General features: G+C 42.7%; 1 protein-coding gene across 1 annotated transcript in view; it reads right to left on the bottom strand.

Moving 5' to 3' along the window:
- LOC106613408 (gamma-aminobutyric acid receptor subunit gamma-3-like) overlaps positions 1-23,175 on the bottom strand; it is a 220,028-nt gene that overhangs the window by 60,130 nt on the left and 136,723 nt on the right. Inside the window, exons 4-5 of the mRNA XM_045688601.1 lie at positions 15,810-15,947; positions 12,642-12,794 (exon numbers count right to left, since the gene is read on the bottom strand). Coding sequence (XP_045544557.1) covers positions 12,642-12,794; positions 15,810-15,947 — 291 coding nt within the window. The remainder of the gene's footprint in view (positions 1-12,641; positions 12,795-15,809; positions 15,948-23,175) is intronic.

The following is a 23,175-nucleotide window of genomic DNA, read 5'->3' as shown; positions in this document are numbered from 1 at the left end:
GTATCTTACCAGTACACTATCTTTCAGTACAGTATATTACCAGTACAGTATCTTACCAGTACAGTATCTTACCAGTACACTATCTTTCAGTACAGTATCTTACCAGTACAGTATCTTACCAGTACACTATCTTTCAGTACAGTATCTTACCAGTACAGTATCTTACCAGTACACTATCTTTCAGTACAGTATATTACCAGTACAGTATCTTACCAGTACAGTATCTTACCAGTACACCATCTTACCAGTACACTATCTTTCAGTACAGTATCTTACCAGTACAGTATCTTACCAGTACACTATCTTTCAGTACAGTATATTACCAGTACAGTATATTACCAGTACAGTATATTATCAGTACACCATCTTTCAGTACACTATCTTTCAGTACACTATCTTTCAGTACATTATCTTATCTGTCCAGACACATTGGGCTGTTTTTTCAGCTGCCGTTTAAGCTAGAGCAGCTGCCGTTAAGCTAGAGCAAACACACGCTCGTTTAAAGCCGGTGAGCTTCTATTTACAAACCTTAGTACCAGGATCGATAATTTACCTATCTTACATGAGCTTGCTTGCTCTGAGGTGGGAGAGAGGGGTGGCACTATCTGATGTGTGTCCCTGAAAACGTGTGCCAACGTACCAGTTTCAGTATGTGCTGGTAGGGATATTTAAGACCAGTTGACAGCTGGTCTTAACGGTTAGGTGATTGTCACGCCCTGATCTGAGAGAGCCTTTTTTTATGTCTCTATTTAGGTTTGGTCAGGGTGTGATTTGGGTGGGTATTCTATGTCCTTTTTTTTCTATGCTTTCTATTTCTTTGTTTTTGGCCTGGTATGGCTCTCAATCAGGGACAGCTGTACGTCGTTGTCGCTGATTGGGAGTCATACTTAGGCAGCCCTGTTTTCCTTTGGGGTTTTGTGGGTAGTTATTTTCTGTTTTGTACATTTTGTAACCTGACAGAACTGTTGGCGGTCGTTCATTTGGTTGTTTTGTTTGAAGTGTTTCTTATTATTAAATCTTTAATATGAACACTCACCACGCTGTGCTTTGGTCCCCTTCTTCTACAGACGAACGGACGTTACGGTGACGGCATGGATTTTGACAGCAGAAGCACAGACTATCCAGCTATGACACGCAGCGCCCGTAAACCTTGTATTTGTAAACATACAAAATGACATTTGTTTTTCCCTATTTTGTTTCATTTGATTAAAAACCTTAATTGAGGAAGGGAGGCTATACTAAGGTAGTTTGTTTTTGTCATGCCCAATCCTTTCGCCAATAGTCAAAACTACCGATAATCCTATTAAAAGTGTGTCAGCAGAAAAACAGTGAGCAGACATCCTCTTTTTATCTATAGGCTATTACATTATTTTATACAGCTCCGTCATTTATTGTGGATTAAAAACCCCTCTATGCTATACGGAACGAGAGATAAGATACTTCACTCTTATTTAGAAATATTTATTTTCCGGTAACAATTTCTAGTTTTCTGTTTTGTTTGATTAATACCTCTTAAGGATCCGTCTCTTTTTTTTTTCTTACAATTTTTCGCTTAGCTCAGGACCTGAAGCAAGGATATTCATATTCTTGGTATCATTTGAAAGGAAACACTTTGTAATTTGTGGAAATGTGAAAAGAATGTAGGAGAATAACACAATAGATCTGGTAACAGATAATACAAAGACAAAAAAAAACGTTATTTTATATTTTTTTGTACCATCTTCTTTGAAATGCAAAAGAAAGGCCATAATGTATTATTCCAGCCCAGCTGCAATTCAGATTTTGGCCAATAGATGGCAGCAGTGTATGTGCAAAGTTTTAGACTGATCCAATGAACCATTGCATTTATGCCAAAATGTGCCTAATTTGTTTATTAATAACTTTTCATGTTCAAAATTGTGCACTCTCCTCAAACAATAGCATGGTATTCATTCACTGTAATAGCTACTGTAAATTGAACAGTGCAGTTAGATTAACAAGAATGTAAGCTTTCTGCCCATATCAGATATGTCTATGTCCTGGGAAATGTTCCTGTTTCTTACAACCTCATGCTAATCGCATTAGCCTACGTTAGCTCAACCGTCTCGTGGAAGGGACACCGATCCAGAAGTAAAAAAAAAAAAAAAAAAACCTTACCCAACTTTAACAAAAACTGGTTCAATAGCAATGTGTCTGCTGTCTTCCTTATTGTGGCCATGCTTCAGCCAAGGAGCCTATCCATAACAGGTTTCTAAATGGGGTTACTGGTGAGGCGTTTGCATTATTCTCAGTACACACCTGCAATTCATACTCCATTTAGCTTATATCCATCCCCCCCATTTCTAAAGAGCTCCTCTGGTCCTGTTACCTTAAAAACTTGCTCTTCCAAACACAGGCTATTGAAATGATTCAGTCTTATAACACCATATCAACAGTAGTGCTAGGACATATCTGTCTTATTGACTTTTGTGCATCACACACACACACACACACACACACACACACACACACACACACACAATACAATCCCCTTGGAGGCTAGTATTTTATATTAGAGGAGAAGCGATGCGTAAAGGCTTATAACTCGTTGAAGTCAATTACAACAACTTTGATTGTCAACACTCCAAAACATATCGAGTAAAAAATGCGTTACCATTGCTATCAGTCGTTACTGTAGTCCTACGCTATTTAATATAGTATATATCCACAATGGACCAGGGCCTGGAATATTCCGTGCCCACAGACAAATCGGAGTTGATGACAACGCAAAGACCATCAATCACCTTTCGCGCCAATGCCAAGCCGTAATAACAGCTGTGAAAATAGCTTAAATATTGCTGACACAACCCCAGATGTATATAGCACTACGACCAGCGATAGGTTTGTAAAAACAGAGCCCATTATGTTATTGACAGGGAAAAAGACACCATCACTCTCTTCATCTCTCACACCTTCCCTCCCTAGACTGTTTCCTGCATATAAAACTCTCTCTCTCCATCTCTCACACCTTCCCTCCCCAGACTGTTTCCTGCATATAAAACTCTCTCTCTCCATCTCTCACACCTTCCCTCCCCAGACTGTTTCCTGCATATAAAACTCTCTCTCTCCATCTCTCACACCTTCCCTCCCTAGACTGTTTCCTGCATTTAAAACTCTCTCTCCATCTCTCACACCTTCTCTCCCTAGACTGCTTCCTGCATATAAAACTCTCTCTATCCATCTCCCACACCTTCCCTCTCCAGACTGTTTCCTGCATTTAAAACTCTATCTCTCCATCTCTCACACCTTCTCTCCCTAGACTGTTTCCTGCATATAAAACTCTCTCTCTCCATCTCCCAGACCTTCCCTTCCTAGACTGTTTCCTGCATATAAAACTCTCTCTCTCCATCTCTCACACCTTCCCTCTCCAGACTGTTTCCTGCATATAAAACTCTCTCTCTCCATCTCTCACACCTTCTCTCCCTAGACTGTTTCCTGCATATAAAACTCTCTCTCTCTCCATCTCTCACACCTTCCCTCCCCAGACTGTTCTCATATATTCCTTCATATATAAAAAACTGCTAATTTACAATCTCTACCTCCCACACACTCTTTTCTCTCTCTCTCTCGTGATCTCCCTCTCTCTCCCCATCTCCCTCTCTCTCTCCCCATCTCCCTCTCTCTCTCCCCATCTCTCTCTCTCCATCTCCCTCTCCCTCCCCATATCCCTCTCTCTCTCTCCGTCTCCCTCTCTCTCCCCATCTCCCTCCCCATCTCCCTCTCTCTCTCCCCATCTCCCTCCCCATCTCCCCATCGCTCCCCATCTCCCTCTCTCTCCCCATCTCCCTCTCTCTCCCCATCTCCCTCTCTATCCCCCATCTCCCTCTCTCTCCCCATCTCCCTCTCTCTCCCCATCTCCCCCATCTACCCCCCCTCTCCCCATCTCCCTCTCTCTCTCCCCATCTCCCTCTCTCTCCCCATCTCCCTCTCTCTCTCCCCTCCCCATCTCCCTCTCTCTCCCCATCTCCCTCTCTCTCTCTCCCCATCTCTCTCTCTCTCTCCCCATCTCCCTCTCTCTCTCCCCATCTCCCTCTCCCCATCCCCATCTCCCTCTCTCTCTCCCCATCTCCCTCTCTCTCTCCCCATCTCCCTCTCGCTCCCCATTTATCCCTCTTGCGCCCTTTCTTTCTCTCCGTCTCTCTCTTTTCCCCTCTCTCTCTCTTTCCCTCTCTCTATACCTCCCTCTCTTTCTCACTCCCTCTCTCTCTCTACATATCTCTATTTCTCTCTTCATCTCTCTCTTTCTCTCCTCTCTCTCTTCTCATATATCTCAATTCAAATGGCTTTATTGGCATGGGAAACATAGGTTACTTTACCAAAGCAAGTAAAATAGATAAACAAAAGTGAAATAAACAATAAAATAATAATAATTAACGGTAAACATTACACTCACAAAAGTTCCAAAAGAATAAAGACATAAAATGTCATAATATGTCTATATATGCAGTGTTGTGACGATGTGCAAATAGTTAAAGTAGAAAAGGGAAAATAAATAAACATAAATATAGGTTGTATTTATGGTGGTGTTTGTTCTTCACTGGTTGACCTTTTCTTGTGGCATCAGGTTACACATGTTGCTGCTGTGATGGCACCCTGTGGTATTTCACCCCAATATAACACATCCTAGATCTGAATGAATGAAATAATCTTATTAAATACTTTTATCTTTACATAGTTGAATGTGCTGACAACAAAATCACACAAAAATAATCAATGGAAATCCAATTTATCAACCCATGGAGGTCTGGATTTGGAGTCACACTCAAAATTAAAGTGGAAAACCATACTACAGGCTGATCCAACTTTGATGTAATGTCCTTAAAACAAGTCAAAATGAGGCTCAGTAGTGTGTGTGGCCTCCACGTGCCTGTATGACCTCCCTACAACGCCTGGGCATGCTCCTGATGAGGTGGCGGATGGTCTCCTGAGGGATCTCCTCCCAGACCTGGACTAAAGCATCCGCCAACTCCTGGACAGTCTGTGGTGTAACGTGGCGTTGGTGGATGGAATGAGACATGATGTCCCAGATGTGCTCAATTGGATTCAGGTCTGGGGAACGGGTGGGCCAGTCCATAGCATCAATGCCTTCCTCTTGCAGGAACTGCTGACACACTCCAGCCACATGAGGTCTAGCATTGTCTTGCATTAGGAGGAACCCAGGGCCAACCGCACCAGCATATGGTCTCACAAGGGGTCTGAGGATCTCATCTCGGTACCTAATGGCAGTCAGGCTACCTCTGGCGAGCACATGGAGGGCTGTGCAGCCCCCCAAAGAAATGCCACCCCACACCATGACTGACCCACCGCCAAACCGGTCATGCTGGAGGATGTTGCAGGCAGCAGAACGTTCTCCACGGCATTTCCAGACTCTGTTATGTCTGTCACGTGCTCAGTGTGAACCTGCTTTCATCTGTGAAGAGCACAGGGCGCCAGTGGCGAATTTGCCAATCTTGGTGTTCTCTGGCAAATGCCAAACATCCTGCACGGTGTTGGGCTGTAAGCACAACCCCCACCTGTGGACGTCGGGCCCTCATACCACCCTCATGGAGTCTGTTTCTGACCGTTTGAGCAGACACATGCACATTTGTGGCCTGCTGGAGGTCATTTTGCAGGGCTCTGGCAGTGCTCCTCCTTGCACAAAGGCGGAGGTAGCGGTCCTGCTGCTGGGTTGTTGCCCTCCTACGGCCTCCTCCACGTCTCCTGATGTACTGGCCTGTCTCCTGGTAGCGCCTCCATGCTCTGAACACTACGCTGACAGACACAGCAAACCTTCTTGCCACAGCTTGCATTGATGTGCCATCCTGGATGAGCTGCACTACCTGAGCCACTTGTGTGGGTTGTAGACTCCGTCTCATGTTACCACTACAGTGAAAGCACCGTCAGCATTCAAAAGTGACCAAAACATCAGCCAGGAAGCATAGGAACTGAGAAGTGGTCTGTGGTTACCACCTGCAGAACCACTCCTTTATTGGGGGTGTCTTGCTAATTGCCTATAATTTCCACCTGTTGTCTATTCCATTTGCACAACAGCATGTGAAATGTATTGTCAATCAGTGTTGCTTCCTAAGTGGACAGTTTGATTTCACAGAAGTGTGATTGACTTGGAGTTACATTGTGTTGTTTAAGTGTTCCCTTTATTTTTTTGAGCAGTATATATATGGGTTTCTTTGTGGGTCCGTGTAATCTGAGGGAAATATGTGTCTCTAATATTGTCATGCATTTGTCAGGAGGTTATGAAGTGCAGTTCAGTTTCCACCTCATTTTGTGGGCGGTGTTGCACATAGCCTGTCTTCTCTTGAGAGTCAGGTCTGCCTACGTTGGCCTTTCTCAATAGCAAGGCTATGCTCACTGAGTCTGAACATATAGTCAAAGCTTTCTTTAATATTGGGTCACTGTGTACTCTCTGTTTAGGGCCAAATAGCATTTTAGTTTGCTCTGTTTTTTGGTAAATTCTTTACAATGTGTCAAGTAATTATCTTATTGTTTTCTCATGACTTGGTTGGGTTTAATTGTGTTGCTGTTCTGGGGCTCTGTGGGGTCTGTTTGTATTTGTGAACAGAGGACCAGCTTGCTTAGGGGACTCTTCTCCAGGTTCATCTCTCTGTAGATGATGGCTTTGTTATGGAAGGTTTGGGAATCACTTCATTTTAGGTGGTTGTAGAATTTAACGTCTCTTTTCTGGATTTTGATAATTAGCGGGTATCGGCCTAATTCTGCTCTGCATGCATTATTTGGTGTTTTACGTTGTAAACTGAGGATATTATTTCCAAAATTCTGCATGCAGTCTCAATTTGGCTTTTGTCCCATTTTGTGAATTCTTGGTTGGTGAGTGGACCCCAGACCTCACAACCATGAAGGGTATTGAGTTCTATAACTGATTCAAGTATTTTTAGCCAGATCCTAATTGGTATGTCGAATTTTATGTTTGTTTTGATGGCATAGAAGGCCCTTCTTGCCTTGTCTCTCAGATCGTTCACAGCTTTGTGGAAGTTACCTGTGGTGCTGGCTGATGTTTAGGACGAGGTATTTATAGATTTTTTTGTGTGCTCTAGGGCAACTGTGTCTAGATGGAATTTGTTTTTGTGGTCCTGGCAACTGGATTATTTTAGGAAAACCATTATTTTGGTCTTACTGAGATTTACTGTCAGGGCCCAGGTCTGTCAGGGCCCAGGTCTGTCAGGGCCCAGGTCTGTCAGGTCCCAGGTCTGTCAGGGCCCAGGTGTGTCAGGGCCCAGGTGTGTCAGGTCCCAGGTCAGACAGAATCTGTGCAGAAGATCTAGGTGCTGCTATAGGCCCTCCTTGGTTGGGGACAGAAGCACCAGATCATCAGTAGACATTTGACTTCAGATTCTAGTAAGGTGAGGCCGGATGCTGCAGACTGTTCTAGTGCCCTCGCCAAATCGTTGATATACACTACCGTTCAAAAGTTTGGGGTCACTTACAAATGTCCTTGTTTTTGAAAGAAAAGCACATTTTTTTTGTCCATTAAAATAACATCAAATTGATCAGAAATACAGTGTAGACATTGTTCATGTTGTAAATTACTATTGTAGCTGGAAACGGCTGATTTTTAATGGAATATCTACATAGGCGTACAGAGGCCCATTATCAGCAACCCTCACTTCTGTGTTCCAATGGCACGTTGTGTTAGCTAATCCAAGTTTTTCAATTTAAATTGATTGATCATTAGAAAACCCTTTTGCAATTATGTTAGCACAGCTGAAAACTGTTGTTCTGATTAAAGAAGCAATAAAACTGGCCTTCTTTAGACTAGTTGAGTATCTGGAGCATCAGCATTTGTGGGTTCGATTACAGGCTCAAAATGGCCAGAAACAAAGAACTTTCTTCTGAAACTCGTCAGTCTATTATTGTTCTGAGAAGAAGACCTGCACATCTTACCTCATTTGCACACACTGTATATAGACTTTTTATGTTGTATTATTGACTGTATGTTTGTTTTACTCCATGTGTAACTCTGTTGTTGTTGTATGTATGTGTCGAACTGCTTTGCTTTATTCTTGGTCAGGTCGTAGTTGTAAATGAGAACTTGTTCTCAACTTGCCTACCTGGTTAAATAAAAGTGTAATAAACAAATAAATAACTAAAAATATCCTGTAGACTACATGTGTTATTGTTGATGTTTGATGGCAGACTGTAATACCCTTGGAACCACATGTAGAGGACGAGTTAGTTATCAAAAATATCTGATGGGAACTGGAACTATGCAAAAGATGAAATCAGGGAATAATTAGCACTATATATTTTGCTTATTGTAAACCCGAGCACGTTTGTAACAGGCAGGCAGACACACTCAATGTCGCAACATTGCAGATCGATTACTAGCTAGTTTACTTTATAAAAATATGTTAGACTACCGTAGTCTACCTACAGTAGCTAGTCTACTCTGTAAATGTATTTATTTAAAAATGTCATCTTTAACGAGGCATGTCAGTTAAGAACTAATTCTTATTTACAAATGACGGCCTAACCCGGATAACACTGGGCCAATCACGCGCCACCCTATGGGACTCCCAATCACGGCCGGGTTGTGATACACACTGGATTCGAAACCAGGGTGTCTGTAGTGACGTCTCAAGCACTGAGATGCAGTGCCTTAGACTGCTGCGCCACTATATATATGTATAGGCTTCCCTGTGGCTCAGTTGGTAGAGCATGGTGTGTGCAACGCCAGGGTTGTGGGTTTGATTCAGTACAAAAAAATAATAATAATAAATAAAATGCATGAAATGTATGCATTCACTACTGTAAGTCGCTCTGGATAAGTGTCTGCTAAATGACTAAAATGTAAATGTATGAGTTTAAGATATGTGAAGTAGCCATAAACTGATCATAACCCAAATGTTATAATGTTTGTATGTGTGGCTCAAGACTTGATGGGCTATTATTGCATTCAATGTATAGCCAGTACTGTGTCACGACTCCCATCGGAGGTGGCTCCCCCTCCTGTTCGGGTGGCGCTCGGCGGTTGTCGTCACCGGCCTACTAGCTGCCACTGATTCCCTTTTGTTTCCCCCATTTCTGTTTATTGTTTGCACCTGTTTTGTGTTGGGCTGATTAGCTGGGCTATGTTAGCCAGTAGGCCCGCTTGCTCTGTATGCGTGATTGTTTCTCTGATTGTATTGCTTGTGTACACGCTGTTGGTACCGGACGTGCTACCTGTCCCAGACCTGCTGTTTTCAACTCTCTAGAGACAGCAGGAGCGGTAGAGATACTCTCAAAGATCGGCTATGAAAAAGCCAACTGACACTTACTCTTGTGTTACTGACTTGTTGCACCCTCGACAACTACTATGATTATTATTATTTGACCATGCTGGTCATTTATGAACATTTGAACATCTTGGCCATGTGCTGTTATAATCTCCACCCGGCACAGCCAGAAGAGGACTGGCCACCCCTCATAGCCTGGTTCCTCTCTAGGTTTCTTCCTAGGTTTTTGGCCTTTCTAGGGAGTTTTTTCTAGCCACCGTGCTTCTACACCTGCATTGCTTGCTGTTTGGGGTTTTAGGCTGGGTTTCTGTACAGCACTTTGAGATATCAGCTGATGTAAGAAGGGCTATATAAATACATTTGATTTGATTGGATTTGGTATTTTGCGCTAGTGCGTGTTTTTGCGCCGACTGTGTTTGTCCCCCTGTGTTTGGGGCACTTTGTTTTGTGTGCGCTCTATTTGCTATTTGGGTTGGCTTGTGTTTTCGCCGTTGGGCTCATTAAACGCCATTAAACGATATCGCTGCTTCCTGCGTCCGATTCCTCTCCCACAACGCTCAAGCCTTACATACTGTGCTGGTTTTGATGCATAGGAGCTTTGTTGATTGAGTTTGCCCTACCAATATTTTCATGTAGGGTGGTGTCAAAGTTCCTTACTAAATGTAACAATCAAAGCGTAAACAGCTTTTGATATACTCAAGTATTGTCGTGGAAAATTGTCTTAAGAAGATAACACTCTTACAAGAACTTTTCAATTCAATATAGACTTTAATACAGAGTAGCAAAGCCGAGCCCTTCCATGGAAGGACCCTATTCCACACGCAACAGAGACCAGCCCTTCCATGGAAGGACCCTATTCCACACGCAACAGAGACCAGCCCCTCCATGGAAGGACCCTATTCCACACACAACAGAGCTGAGCCCTTCCATGGAAGGACCCTATTCCACACGCAACAGAGCTGAGCCCCTCCATGGAAGGACCCTATTCCACACGCAACAGAGCCGAGCCCTTCCATGGAAGGACCCTATTACACACGCAACAGGGCCAAGCCCCTCCATGGAAAAGACTAAATTCTCATATTACAAAGTCCTTTTTTTATATGACTCTGTCTTTGCATAACGTATAGAGTCCCCTTCCTCTATATGAAAATAGCTTCCCTTGACCGGTCTTTACCATTATCTCTCCATATCCGTTGTTGCTTGTTAACGCCCACATCTGACAGCTGTATAGATTATAATGCTAGCAGGGCCTCCTCATGTGGTTTCTCTGTACTTCTTTGTACCAATGTTTTCGAATAGTAATTATTTAATTTGTTGTGCTGCTTGACTGGCGGTTATTGGAGGGAAACGATTTCCTCAACATCAACGCCATAGTAAAACGCTGTTTTTGGATATAAATATGAACTTGATAGAACAAAAAATGCATGCATTGTCTAACATAATGTCCTAGGAGTGTCATCTGATGGAGATTGTCAAAGGTTAGTGCATCATTTTAGCTGGTTTTCTGCTTTTGGTGACGCCTGTCTTTGAATTGACAAAACATTACACACAGCTATTGTCAATGTACTCTCCTAACATAATCTAACTTTATGCTTTTGCCGTAAAGCCTTTTTGAAATCGGACAACGTGGTTAGATTAAGGAGATGTTTATCTTTCAAAGGGTGTAAGATAGTTGTATGTTTGAGAAATTTGAATTATGACATTTAATTGTTTTCAAATTTGGCGGTCTTGATATTTCACCTGTTGTTGATTGGGTGTACCAGGGGTGGGACGCTTGCGTCCCCCATAGCCCATAGAGGTTAAGAAGATTGCCAAGACCCTGAAACTGAGCTGCAGCATGGTGGCCAAGACCATACAGAGGTTTAACAGGACAGGTTCCACTCAGAACAGGCCTCGCCATGGTCGACCCAAAGAAGTTGAGTGCACGTGCTCAGCGTCATATCCAGAGGTTGTCTTTGGGAAATAGACGTATGAGTGCTGCCAGCATTGCTCCAGAGGTTGAAGGGGTGTGTGGAGGGGTCAGCCTGTCAGTGCTCAGACCATACGCCGCACACTGCATCAAATTGGTCTGCATGGCTGTCGTCCCAGAAGGAAGCCTCTTCTAAAGATGATGAACAAGAAAGCCCGCAAATAGTTTGCTGAAGACAAGCAGACTAAAGACATGGATTACTGGAACCATGTCCTGTGGTCTGATGAGACCAAGATAAACTTATTTGGTTCAGATGGTGTCAAGCGTGTGTGGCGGCAACCAGGTGAGGAGTACAAAGACAAGTGTGTCTTGCCTACGGTCAAGCATGGTGGAGGGAGTGTCATGGTCTGGGGCTGCATGAGTGCTGCCGGCACTGGGGAGCTACAGTTCATTGAGGGAACCATTACATTTTTAGTCATTTTAGCAGACGCTCTTATCCGGAGCGACTTAGAGTAGTGAATGCATACATTTCATACATTTTTTTTTCTTCTCCGTACTGGTCCCCCCGTGGGAATGGAACCCACAACCCTGGCATTGCAAACACCATGCTCTACCAACTGAGCTACACGGGACCAATGAACCATGAATGCCAACATGTACTGTGACATACTGAAGCAGAGCATGATCCCCTCCCTTCGGAGACTGGGCCGCAGGGCAGTATTCCAACATGATAAACGACCCCAAACGCACCTCCAAGACGACCACTGCCTTGCTAAAGAAGCTTGAGGGTAAAGGTGATGGACTGGCCCAAGCATGTCTCCAGACCTAAACCCTATTGAGCATCTATGGGGCGTCCTCAAAACGGAAGGTGGAGGAGTGCAAAGTCTCTAACATCCACGATGCATCACGATCCGTGATGTCGTCATGGAGGAGTGGAAGAGGACTCCAGTGGCAACCTGTGAAGCTCTGGTGAACTCCATGCCCAAGAGGGTTAAGGCAGTGCTGGAAAATGACGGTGGCCACACAAAATATTGACACTTTGGGCCCAATTTGGACATTTTCACTTAAGGGTGTACTCACTTTTGTTGCCAGCGGTTAGACATTAATGGCTGTGTGTGTTGTGTTATTTTGCCAGCAAATGTACACTGTTCTATAAGCTGTACACTCACTACTTTACATTGTAGCAAAGTGTCATTTCTTCAGTGTTGTCACATGAAAAGATATACTCAAATATTTACAAGAAATGTGAGGGATGTACTCACTTTTGTGAGATACTGTAAATCCTTAAGTATTTCACAGTTGTACATGTACTAGTTATTTCTAAGGGCAACACTACTTCAGTAAAGCCTGCAGGCATCATAATGCCGCTCCTCAAATGTTTGGCATGACAAGGAGTGGCATAAACAGACTGGTACCCAGGCTAAGGATCTAGAAGTATAACCTAGTAAAAGTAGGGTAAACTGCTTCGGGTGAGCTTAGCCTACCTAGAGCTGTTCTGGCAGGTGTGGCGTCTTTCTTGATCCAGAAGGAGACCCAGGAGAGCACCACAGTGAGGATACAGGGTATGTAGGTCTGGATGGTGAAGTAACCCATCCTTCTGCTCAGGTCAAAGAACACGGTCATCACTATGTAATCACCTGGGGAGAGGAGAGGAGAGGAGGACAACATGGACTGAATGGCTTGGACCCTATCACCTGGAGAGAGGAGTAAAAACATGGACTGCATGGCTTGGACCCTATTACCTTGGGAGAGAAGATGACAACATGGACTGAATGGCTTGGACCCTATCACCTCGACAGAGGAGACGACAACATGGACTGAATGGCTTGGACCCTATCACCTGGAGAGAGGAGACGACAAAATGGACTGAATGGCTTGGACCCTACCATCTGGGGAGAGGAGACGACAACATGGACTGAATGGCTTGGACCCTATCACCTGGGGAGAGGAGACGACAACATGGACTGAATGGCTTGGACCCTATCACCTGGGGAGAGGAGACGACAACATGGACTGAATGGCTTGAACCCTATCATCTGGAGAGAGGAGGACAACATGGACTGAATGGCTTGAACCCTATCACCTGGAGAGAGGAGACGACAACATGGACTGAATGGCTTATACCCTATCACCTGGGGAGAGGAGACGACAACATGGACTGCATGGCTTGGACCCTATCACCTGGGAAGAGGAGAGGAGGACAACAACATGGACTGAATGGCTTGGACCCTATCACCTGGGGAGAGGAGACGACAACATGGACTGAATGGCTTGTACCCTATCACCTGGGGAGAGGAGACGACAACATGGACTGAATGGCTTGGACCCTATCACCTGGGGAGAGGAGACGACAACATGGACTGAATGGCTTATACCCTATCACCTGGGGAGAGGAGACGACAACATGGACTGCATGGCTTGGACCCTATCACCTGGGAAGAGGAGAGGAGGACAACATGGACTGAATGGCTTGGACCCTATCACCTGGAGAGAGGAGACGACAACATGGACTGAATGGTTTGGACCCTATCACCTGGGGAGAGGAGACGACAACATGGACTGCATGGCTTGGACCCTTTACCTGTACAGTGAGAGAACCAGCATGGACTAGAAAAGTCCACAGGAGTGAAACCAACATGGACTGAAACCATGACAATAGTAGAACCAACATGGACTGAAACCATGACAATAGTAGAACCAACATGGACTGAAACCATGACAATAGTACAACCAACATAGACTGAAACCATGACAATAGTAGAACCAACATAGGCTGAAACCATGACAATAGTAGAACCAACATAGACTGAAACCATGACAGTAGTAGAACCAACATGGACTGAAACCATGACAATAGTAGAACCAACATGGACTGAAACCATGACAATAGTAGAACCAACATGGACTGAAACCATGACAATAGTACAACCAACATGGACTGAAACCATGACAATAGTAGAACCAACATGGACTGAAACCATGACAACAGTAGAACCAACATGGACTGAAACCATGACAGTAGTAGAACCAACATGGACTGAAACCATGACAATAGTAGAACCAACATGGACTGAAACCATGACAGTAGTAGAACCAACATAGACTGAAACCATGACAGTAGTACAACCAACATGGACTGAAACCATGACAATAGTAGAACCAACATGGACTGAAACCATGACAATAGTAGAACCAACATGGACTGAAACCATGACAATAGTAGAACCAACATGGACTGAAACCATGACAATAGTAGAACCAACATGGACTGAAACCATGACAATAGTAGAACCAACAAATCTATTTAAACGTCCAATGCAGCCGATTTTATCTCAATATCAAATCATTTCCGTGTAACAATAAGTCACTTTATTGTTTTATATTAAAATGGTTAAAAAAAAATGCTTCTTAGCAAAGAACAATTTACGGGAGTGGCCTGAGTTGGAGGGGAAAACAATTGCTGTTAGGAAAATTGCTGTTAGGAAACGAACTAAATTTACGCAATTATTAACCAGACAAAAATGGAGGGTCAGGCTTTTGCAATTTCACTCAGGAGGAGGGTTTTGTATGTTTTTATCTCTCTCTCTCACTGAGCATTTCGCTTTTGCCTTTCCATTGACGGTTTGATCAGTCACTCTCTGTGCTTGGTGTATCCAGAATGTGTGGCTTGGCGAGTATCTGGCGAATAAAGTAGACATGCTGTGTTCAAAACAACTGGAAACTCTGAAATCTCTGACTTCAAATTTCAGTGCGTTCAAGAAAACTAAGAACTCGGGGAAACAAACACACTCTGACTGGAAAAATCATTTTTGAATGGTCATCCAAATCTGAATTTAAAGTCGGAAACTCTGGCATCTTTCTAAAGCTCAGACTTTCCAACCTGGTTCCACGGGGGATCAGTACGGAGAAAAAATGTATGAAATGTATGCATTCACTACTGTAAGTCACTCTGGATAAGAGCGTCTGCTTAAATGACTAAAATGTCAAATGTAAATCACTGACGTCACGATTTGACCTAGTTTTTTGGTTTTTTTTTTTTACATTTATTGAGTTCCCAGTTGTCTTGAAAGCACAAAATAAACTGTGGTTTATCACAACAACAAGCATGGAGTTGCATAATTATACAAGGACCAGAGCTCGTGAAAAGTCGTGAATCTTCACAATAATTTAAGGGTTTCTTGCAGTCTCTGTCCACTGAAGAGTCTATAAAAATTCAATGGAATTTTGGAGTCAAAAAGGAGATTGTTCCTCAATGCGGAGAAAGGTAAATGGATTAAATCGGGTGTTGGAGAAGTTGCTAGCGAATGGGGAGGACAACAATCCCTTTATTTGGGGAGTTTCTCCCATTCTTCTCTGCAGATCCTCTCAAGCTCTGTCAGGTTGGATTGGAGAGCGTCGCTGCACAGCTATTTTCAGGTCTCTCCAGAGATGTTTAATCGGGTTCAAGTCCGGGCTCTGGCTGGGCCACTTACTTTTACCAGTTGCTAAGAGTAAACTCTGCAAGAGATGTCCATTTAGAGGGATAGAGAGATAGTGACCAGCAGGAGATAGGGTATCAGTTAACATCTTTATTCATGTCTCAGAACACTCACATAATCATTCATTAAAATACATTATTAACAAAATACAACACTAACGGTAAACAACTTTACCTGCTGTTGTCTTGACTATGTGTGAGGTGTTGCGTAGTCCCATGAAGTCAAACTGATAGAGTCTCCAGGACCTCTGGTCCGACGTCTCCACGGAGTTCTTCCTCCACTTGTAAATCATCTCATCTCTCGGGTAGCCATCTGGAATTACACACAGAGCAGGTTAATGTGGTGTGACTACCCATCTGGAATTACACACAGAGCAGGTTAATGTGGTGTGACTACCCATCTGGAATTACACACAGAGCAGGTTAATGTGGTGTGACTACCCATCTGGAATTACACACAGAGCAGGTTAATGTGGTGTGACTACCCATCTGGAATTACACACAGAGCAGGCTAATGTGGTGTGACTACCCATCTGGAATTACACACAGAGCTGGTTAATGTGGTGTGACTACCCATCTGGAATTACACCCAGAGCAGGTTAATGTGGTGTGACTACCCATCTGGAATTACACACAGAGCAGGTTAATGTGGTGTGACTACCCATCTGGAATTACACACAGAGCAGGTTAATGTGGTGTGACTACACATCTGGAATTACACACAGAGCAGGCTAATGTGGTGTGACTACCCATCTGGAATTACACACAGAGCAGGTTAATGTGGTGTGACTACCCATCTGGAATTACACACAGAGCAGGTTAATGTGGTGTGACTACCCATCTGGAATTACACGGGACTGTGACCTCTCTCTTCCTCCCTCTAGTCTCTCTTCCTCTCTCTCTTGTCTCTCTTCCTCTCTCTCTAGTCTCTCTTCCTCTCTCTAGTCTCTCTTCCTCTCTCTCTAGTCTCTCTTCCTCTCTCTAGTCTCTCTTCCTCTCTCTCTAGTCTCTCTTCCTCTCTCTCTAGTCTCTCTTCCTCTCTCTATTTTTCTTTCACAATCACTCTCTCTTCCTCTCTCTAGTCTCTCTTCCTCTCTCTATTTTTCTTTCACAATCACTCTCTCTTTCTCTCTCCCCACCCCTCTCTTTCTCCACCTCCCTCTCTCTCTCTCTCTCTCTCTCTCTCTCTCTCTCTCTCTCTCTCTCTCTCTCTCTCTCTCTCTCTCTCTCTCTCTCTCTCTCTCTCTCTCTCTCTCTCTCTCTCTCTCTCTCTCTCTCTCTCTCTCTCTCTCTCTCTCCCCTAATAATATTAATAATGTCTTTATTGTATCCCTTTCTAGAAATGTGTTTTACATCTCAAATGTAACAGCAAAGCATCACCATAGTGATGCTAGATGGTCCTACAGACAGACTGATAAGCCCAGGGTTACATTAGTGTATCTGTATCTGGTTGGAGGACAGCAAGCTATTGAAAAGACAGTCTGAATGAAGAAGACAGAGTGGGGAAGGAAAGCCGAGTAAATGAAAAGGTTTGGCTCAATACAGGAGTCCATTCATCTTTGTGTTAATGGATGACCACATCTGATCATTGCTTTTCACGGAGGACTGGCTTGAATTGTGAGGATTTAACACAATTTATCTTCGTAATGAGTCAAATCTATTGTTTTTCTACACAATGTTGCAAAAATAAATGTTGTGATCTATTCAATAAACACAAGTCCAGCAAAATGGATAAAATCGTGTGGCGGTATAGCAGGAACAGCGGCATCTAGTGGTCAGAATAGGGTACTTTCACACTACTTTATGGTAAATAATTTATCTTAATAGGGGAGATAAAAAATATCACCAAATTCACAGGGAATAAATTACATAGTATGGAGAAGAAATACTCCAAGCCACAGCTACATAGTACTTGTCAAATATAGAGAACTGATTCCTCATGTCTTACTCATTGGTAGGAAAAAGTTTGGTCCAAATTGGATTTTGGATACTATATTTATTGAATATTATCTGAATCCTATCAATTAAAAATGGCACATTTTGGGTGCAATTAATTAGCTTAAGTTCTCTGAGATAAAATTATTTTCAACAAAATAATGTTGCAGGAATGCTAATGTCACGTCCTGACCAGTAAAGGGGGTTATTTGATTTTGTAGTTTGGTCAGGGCGTGTTTGTTTTATGTGTTTATCGGGGTTTTTGGTTTATGTTCTATGTTAGTATATTTCTATGTTTATTCTAGTGTGTGTATTTCTATGTTTCTTGGGTTGACCTTCAATTGGAGGCAGCTGTTCCTCGTTGCCTCTAATTGAAGGTCCTATTTAGTAGGGGTGTTTCTTCATGGGTTTTGTGGGTAGTTGTTTTTCGTATAGTCCTTGTGTCTTTACGGAACTGTTGGTTGATGTCGATTTATTTTGTTTAAGTGTTCACTTTTATAAATAAAAGAAGATGAGCACGATACCTGCTGCGCCTTGGTCCACTTTCTACGATGCACCTGACAGCTAATCGTATCTGTAATTAATTACAGAAATGATTTCAGAACAATCTGAGATGGTGGGTGTTAAAAATCATATTTTCCTGCTTTTTGAAGTGGAATGATCCTGGACAGTCATGTCATGAGGTTATTTCAGTAGCTACTCAGCTAGCACATAATGTTCTGAGAACCATATGTTTATTAGATCTTGGTGAGAGTGTGATTGTCCTATGGTTATTTTGCATACAACCTTGCCACAACTTTCTGGAAATGGCGCAGGATAGTTTATTGGCTTTGGAGCACTCTCAGCACATTTAAGGAACTTGACAGAATAATATTATTTACTTGGTATTTCATTACTTTTAACAGAAGGTTTCCTTAAAAGTTCAAACATGGTAACATTTCATTTCAATTTTGGTAATGTTCTAGGAATGTTCTCCAACTGGCTTGACTTTGGGAATGTTCTCAAATAGATCAGCGAACATTAAGAAGCAACGTTCTTCTGTGGGAAGTTCAATACTTCAACATAATGTTTCCTACAGGTTTCATCATGTTTCTATATAAAATGATGCTTTGAAATTGTTCCAAGAACGTTAGGAAACAACGTTCTTCTGTGGGCAGTTCAATACTTCAGCGTAACGTTTCTAACAGGTTTCTTCATGGTTCAATTTAAAGTGGAACTGACAGCGTTTTAGCAACATTAAATCTTATTCAAATCTGTTCATATACACCCCCAGCAAGAATATGCAATTTTTTCCCCCAAAAGCTTTATTTGAATTTTTTTTTCTGAGAAGCGAGCACTTAGATATGGTCTTTTTCACATTTTCATACTTTCCTAGAATGTTTGGGAATGACGTAGAGTAAGGCATTTCTGAAAATTCTATAGCAATATAGAGTGGGATAGCAGCTGTGCTTTTGGACAATTAATAGACACTGCAGTAAATAAAACCGAATAGAAATGTGTCGGTCTTGTCCAGCGCCGGACTGTACACAGACCAGTGAACCATAGCCAATCAGAGCTACAGTAGGCCTATATGTAAATGAGCCATTTTCCACACTGGCCTGTCATCATTCACTTCGAACTGTACTGTGTGTTTACATGCAGTAACAACAGCACAACTTTAGATCATTGGAAAGCATTTGCCAAAAGCCACAAAACACACATTTAAAATGGTCCTCTTAAATTTAGAAAGTTCTATTGATCAAACAGCCATGACCAGGTAGGATATCTCTCCCTCAGTTGTTTGTTCACAACAACAACAACAACAACTGTTAGCCAGAAATCTAACGAGCCAGAGATCTAACAAGGGAACAGTAGAAAAGCCCTCTCAAGCTTTTTCAGTTTGTCGTCAAAATTGCCCTGATAAACGACGGGGAATATTAGCCTGCTCGTCCTTCTGCAGCTTGTCTGACTATGTATGCTTGTCCCAACCCACATTTTGACAACTGATCGGGAACTTGCCTGCCCGCCCACCTATTTGATTGACAACTATACTCAGCCTTGTCTCAGGATGGTAAGTTGGTGGTTGAAGATATCCCTCTAGTGGTGTGGGGGGGCTGTGCTTTGGCAAAGTGGGTGGGGGTTCAATCCTGCATGGTTGGCCCTGGCGTAGTGCCCAAACACACTAACAATCAATATCCGACAAAACACAGGTGGGGAAATAACTACCTAAATATGATCCCCAATCAGAGGCAACGATAAACAACTGCCTCTAATTGGGAACCATATTAGCACCAACATAGAAATAAACATACTAGATCACCCCCTAGTCATGCCCTGATCTACTACACTGTATAGAACCAAGGACTCTCTAGGGTCAGGGCGTGACAATACCTGATCTTAATGAGTGCTTGTTTCCTTTGAAATGCGGTCTGAATAGACTAAAATTAAGAAGTTTGTGTCTAAAAACATAGTATGCTATTTCCATCCAGGATTCCATCGATAGAGAACACAAGATTATAGGTTTGAATCTCACTGAGATGCCGTGTCACAATAGAAAGCACATTTGTGTTGCATGATTCATTCCTAAGGAAATTCATTTCCATGTGTCCTACCTGTGGTTGGAGTTCAAAACAGTTAACCCAAACTAAGCTAGCAGTGTTACTACAAAGTCTTATATAAACATTTAGTTAAAGTTTTTTTAAGGAAGTTATTCAAACATCTAGGAGCAACAACAGCTCAACCGCGAAGTGGTAGGACACAAAAGCTCACAGAACGGGACCGCCGAGTGCTGAAGCGCGCAGCGCGTAGAAATCATCTGTCCTCGGTTGCAAAACTCACTACTGAGTTCAAAACTGCATCTGAAAGCAACGTCAGCACAAGAACTGTTCTTCGTGAACTTCATGAAATGGGTTTCCATGGCCGAGCAGATTAATACACCAGCCTAACATCACCATGCGAAATGCAAAGCATCGGCTGGAGCGGTGTAAAGCTTGCCGTCGTTGGACTCAGTGGAAGCAAGTTCTGAATCTCGCATTACCATCTGGCAGTCCGATGGACAAATCTGGGTTTGGCAGATTTTTATTTGTATTTTTTTTATTTCACCTTTATTTAACCAGGTAGGCAAGTTGAGAACACGTTCTCATTTACAACTGCGACCTGGCTAAGATAAAGCAAAGCAGTTCGACACATACAACAACACAGAGTTACACATGGAGTAAAACAAACATACAGTCAATAATACAGTAGAAAAATAAGTCTATATACAATGTGAGCAAATGAGGTGAGATAAGAATGGTAGATTTGACAGTAGATGAGTGTGCAAAGTAGAAATACTGGGGTGCAAAGGAGCAAAATAAATAAATAAATGAATAAATACAGTAGGGGAAGAGGTAGTTGTTTGGGCTATTTATAGATGGGCTATGTACAGGTGCAGTGATCTGTGAGCTGCTCTGACAGCTGGTGCTTAACCCCATCGAACACCTTTGGGATGAATTGGAACGCCGACTGCGAGCCAGGGCCTAATCGCCCAACACCAGCTCCTGACCTCACTAATGTTCTTGTTGCTGAATGGAAGGAAGTCCCTGCAGCAATGTTCCAACATCTAGTGGAGGCTGTTATAGCAGCGAAGGGGGGACCAACTCCATATTAATGACTTCCCAGAAGAGTGGAGGCTGTTACAGCTGCAAAGGCAACTCCATATTAATGCTCATGATTTTTCGAATGAGATGTTTGGCCAGCAGGTGTCCACATACTTTTGGTCATGTAGTGTAGCTAGAGTCTCTAGCACAATGTCTATGATTCATTGTGGTTCAAGAAGACAAAAAAAGCATGTGAATTTTACCTTAAGTCTGGTCCAATCAATATGGTCTAATTGCTGTGCTATTCACACATTCAACTGAGTCTATTCATCTTGATGCTCGCAGCATCGACTATATTAATCTAAAATGACCAATTTAACTGCTGACTTCAGGGAGAGAAAAAAACCCAGGTAATTTCTAGAGGTAACCTCAGGTCCTAATGAAGGTCTGTAGAGCTAACCTCAGGTCTTAATGAAGGTCTATAGAGCTAACCTCAGGTCTTAATGAAGGTCTATAGAGCTAACCTCAGGTCTTAATGAAGGTCTATAGAGCTAACCTCAGGTCTTAATGAAGGTCTATAGAGCTAACCTCAGGTCTTAATGAAGGTCTATAGAGCTAAACTCAGGTCTTATTAATGAAGGTCTGTAGAGCTAACCTCAGGTCTTAATGAAGATCTATAGAGCTAACCTCAGGTCTTATTAATGAAGGTCTATAGAGCTAACCTCGTAGGTCAATGAAGGTCTATAGAGCTAACCTCGTAGGTCAATGAAGGTCTATAGAGCTAACCTCAGGTCTTAATGAAGGTCTATAGAGCTAACCTCAGGTCTATAGAGCTAACCTCAGGTCTTAATGAAGGTCTATAGAGCTAACTTCAGGTCTATATAGCTAACCTCAGGTCTTAATGAAGGTCTATAGAGCTAACCTCAGGTCTTAATGAAGGTCTATAGAGCCAACCTCGTAGGTCAATGAAGGTCTGTAGAGCTAACCTCAGGTCTTAATGAAGGTCTATAGAGGTAACCTCAGGTCCTAAGGAAGGTCTATAGAGCTAACCTCAGGTCTTAATGAAGGTCTATAGAGCTAACATCAGGTCTTAATGAAGGTCTATAGAGCTAAACTCAGGTCTTATTAATGAAGGTCTATAGAGCGTAGAGCTAACCTCAGGTCTTAATGAAGGTCTATAGAGCTAACCTCAGGTCTATAGAGCTAACCTCAGGTCTTAATGAAGGTCTATAGAGCTAACTTCAGGTCTATATAGCTAACCTCAGGTCTTAATGAAGGTCTATAGAGCTAACCTCAGGTCTTAATGAAGGTCTATAGAGCCAACCTCGTAGGTCAATGAAGGTCTGTAGAGCTAACCTCAGGTCTTAATGAAGGTCTATAGAGGTAACCTCAGGTCTTAATGAAGGTCTATAGTGCTAACCTCAGGTCCTAATGAAGGTCTATAGAGCTAACCTCAGGTCTTAATGAAGGTCTATAGAGCTAACATCAGGTCTTAATGAAGGTCTATAGAGCTAAACTCAGGTCTTATTAATGAAGGTCTATAGAGCGTAGAGCTAACCTCAGGTCTTAATGAAGGTCTATAGAGCTAACCTCAGGTCTTATTAATGAAAGTCTATAGAGCTAACCTCAGGTCTTAATGAAGGTCTATTGAGCTAACCTTAGGTCTTAATGAAGGTCTATAGAGCTAACCTCAGGTCTTAATGAAGGTCTGTAGAGCTAACCTCAGGTGTTATAGAAGGTCTATAGAGCTAACCTCAGGTCTTAATGAAGGTCTATAGAGCTAACCTCAGGTCCTAATGAAGGTCAATAGAGCTAACCTCAGGTCTTAATGAAGGTCTGTAGAGCTAACCTCAGGTCTTATTAATGAAAGTCTATAGAGCTAACCTCAGGTCCTAATGAAGGTCTATAGAGCCAACCTCAGGTCTTAATGAAGGTCTGTAGAGCTAACCTCAGGTCTTATTAATGAAAGTCTATAGAGCTAACCTCAGGTCCTAATGAAGGTCTGTAGAGCTAACCTCAGGTCCTAATGAAGGTCTATAGAGCTAACCT

This window comes from Salmo salar, chromosome ssa10 (genome assembly GCF_905237065.1).
Source record: "Salmo salar chromosome ssa10, Ssal_v3.1, whole genome shotgun sequence".
Lineage (NCBI taxonomy): Eukaryota > Metazoa > Chordata > Actinopteri > Salmoniformes > Salmonidae > Salmo > Salmo salar.
This window is presented reverse-complemented; position numbering and strand designations above follow the sequence as displayed.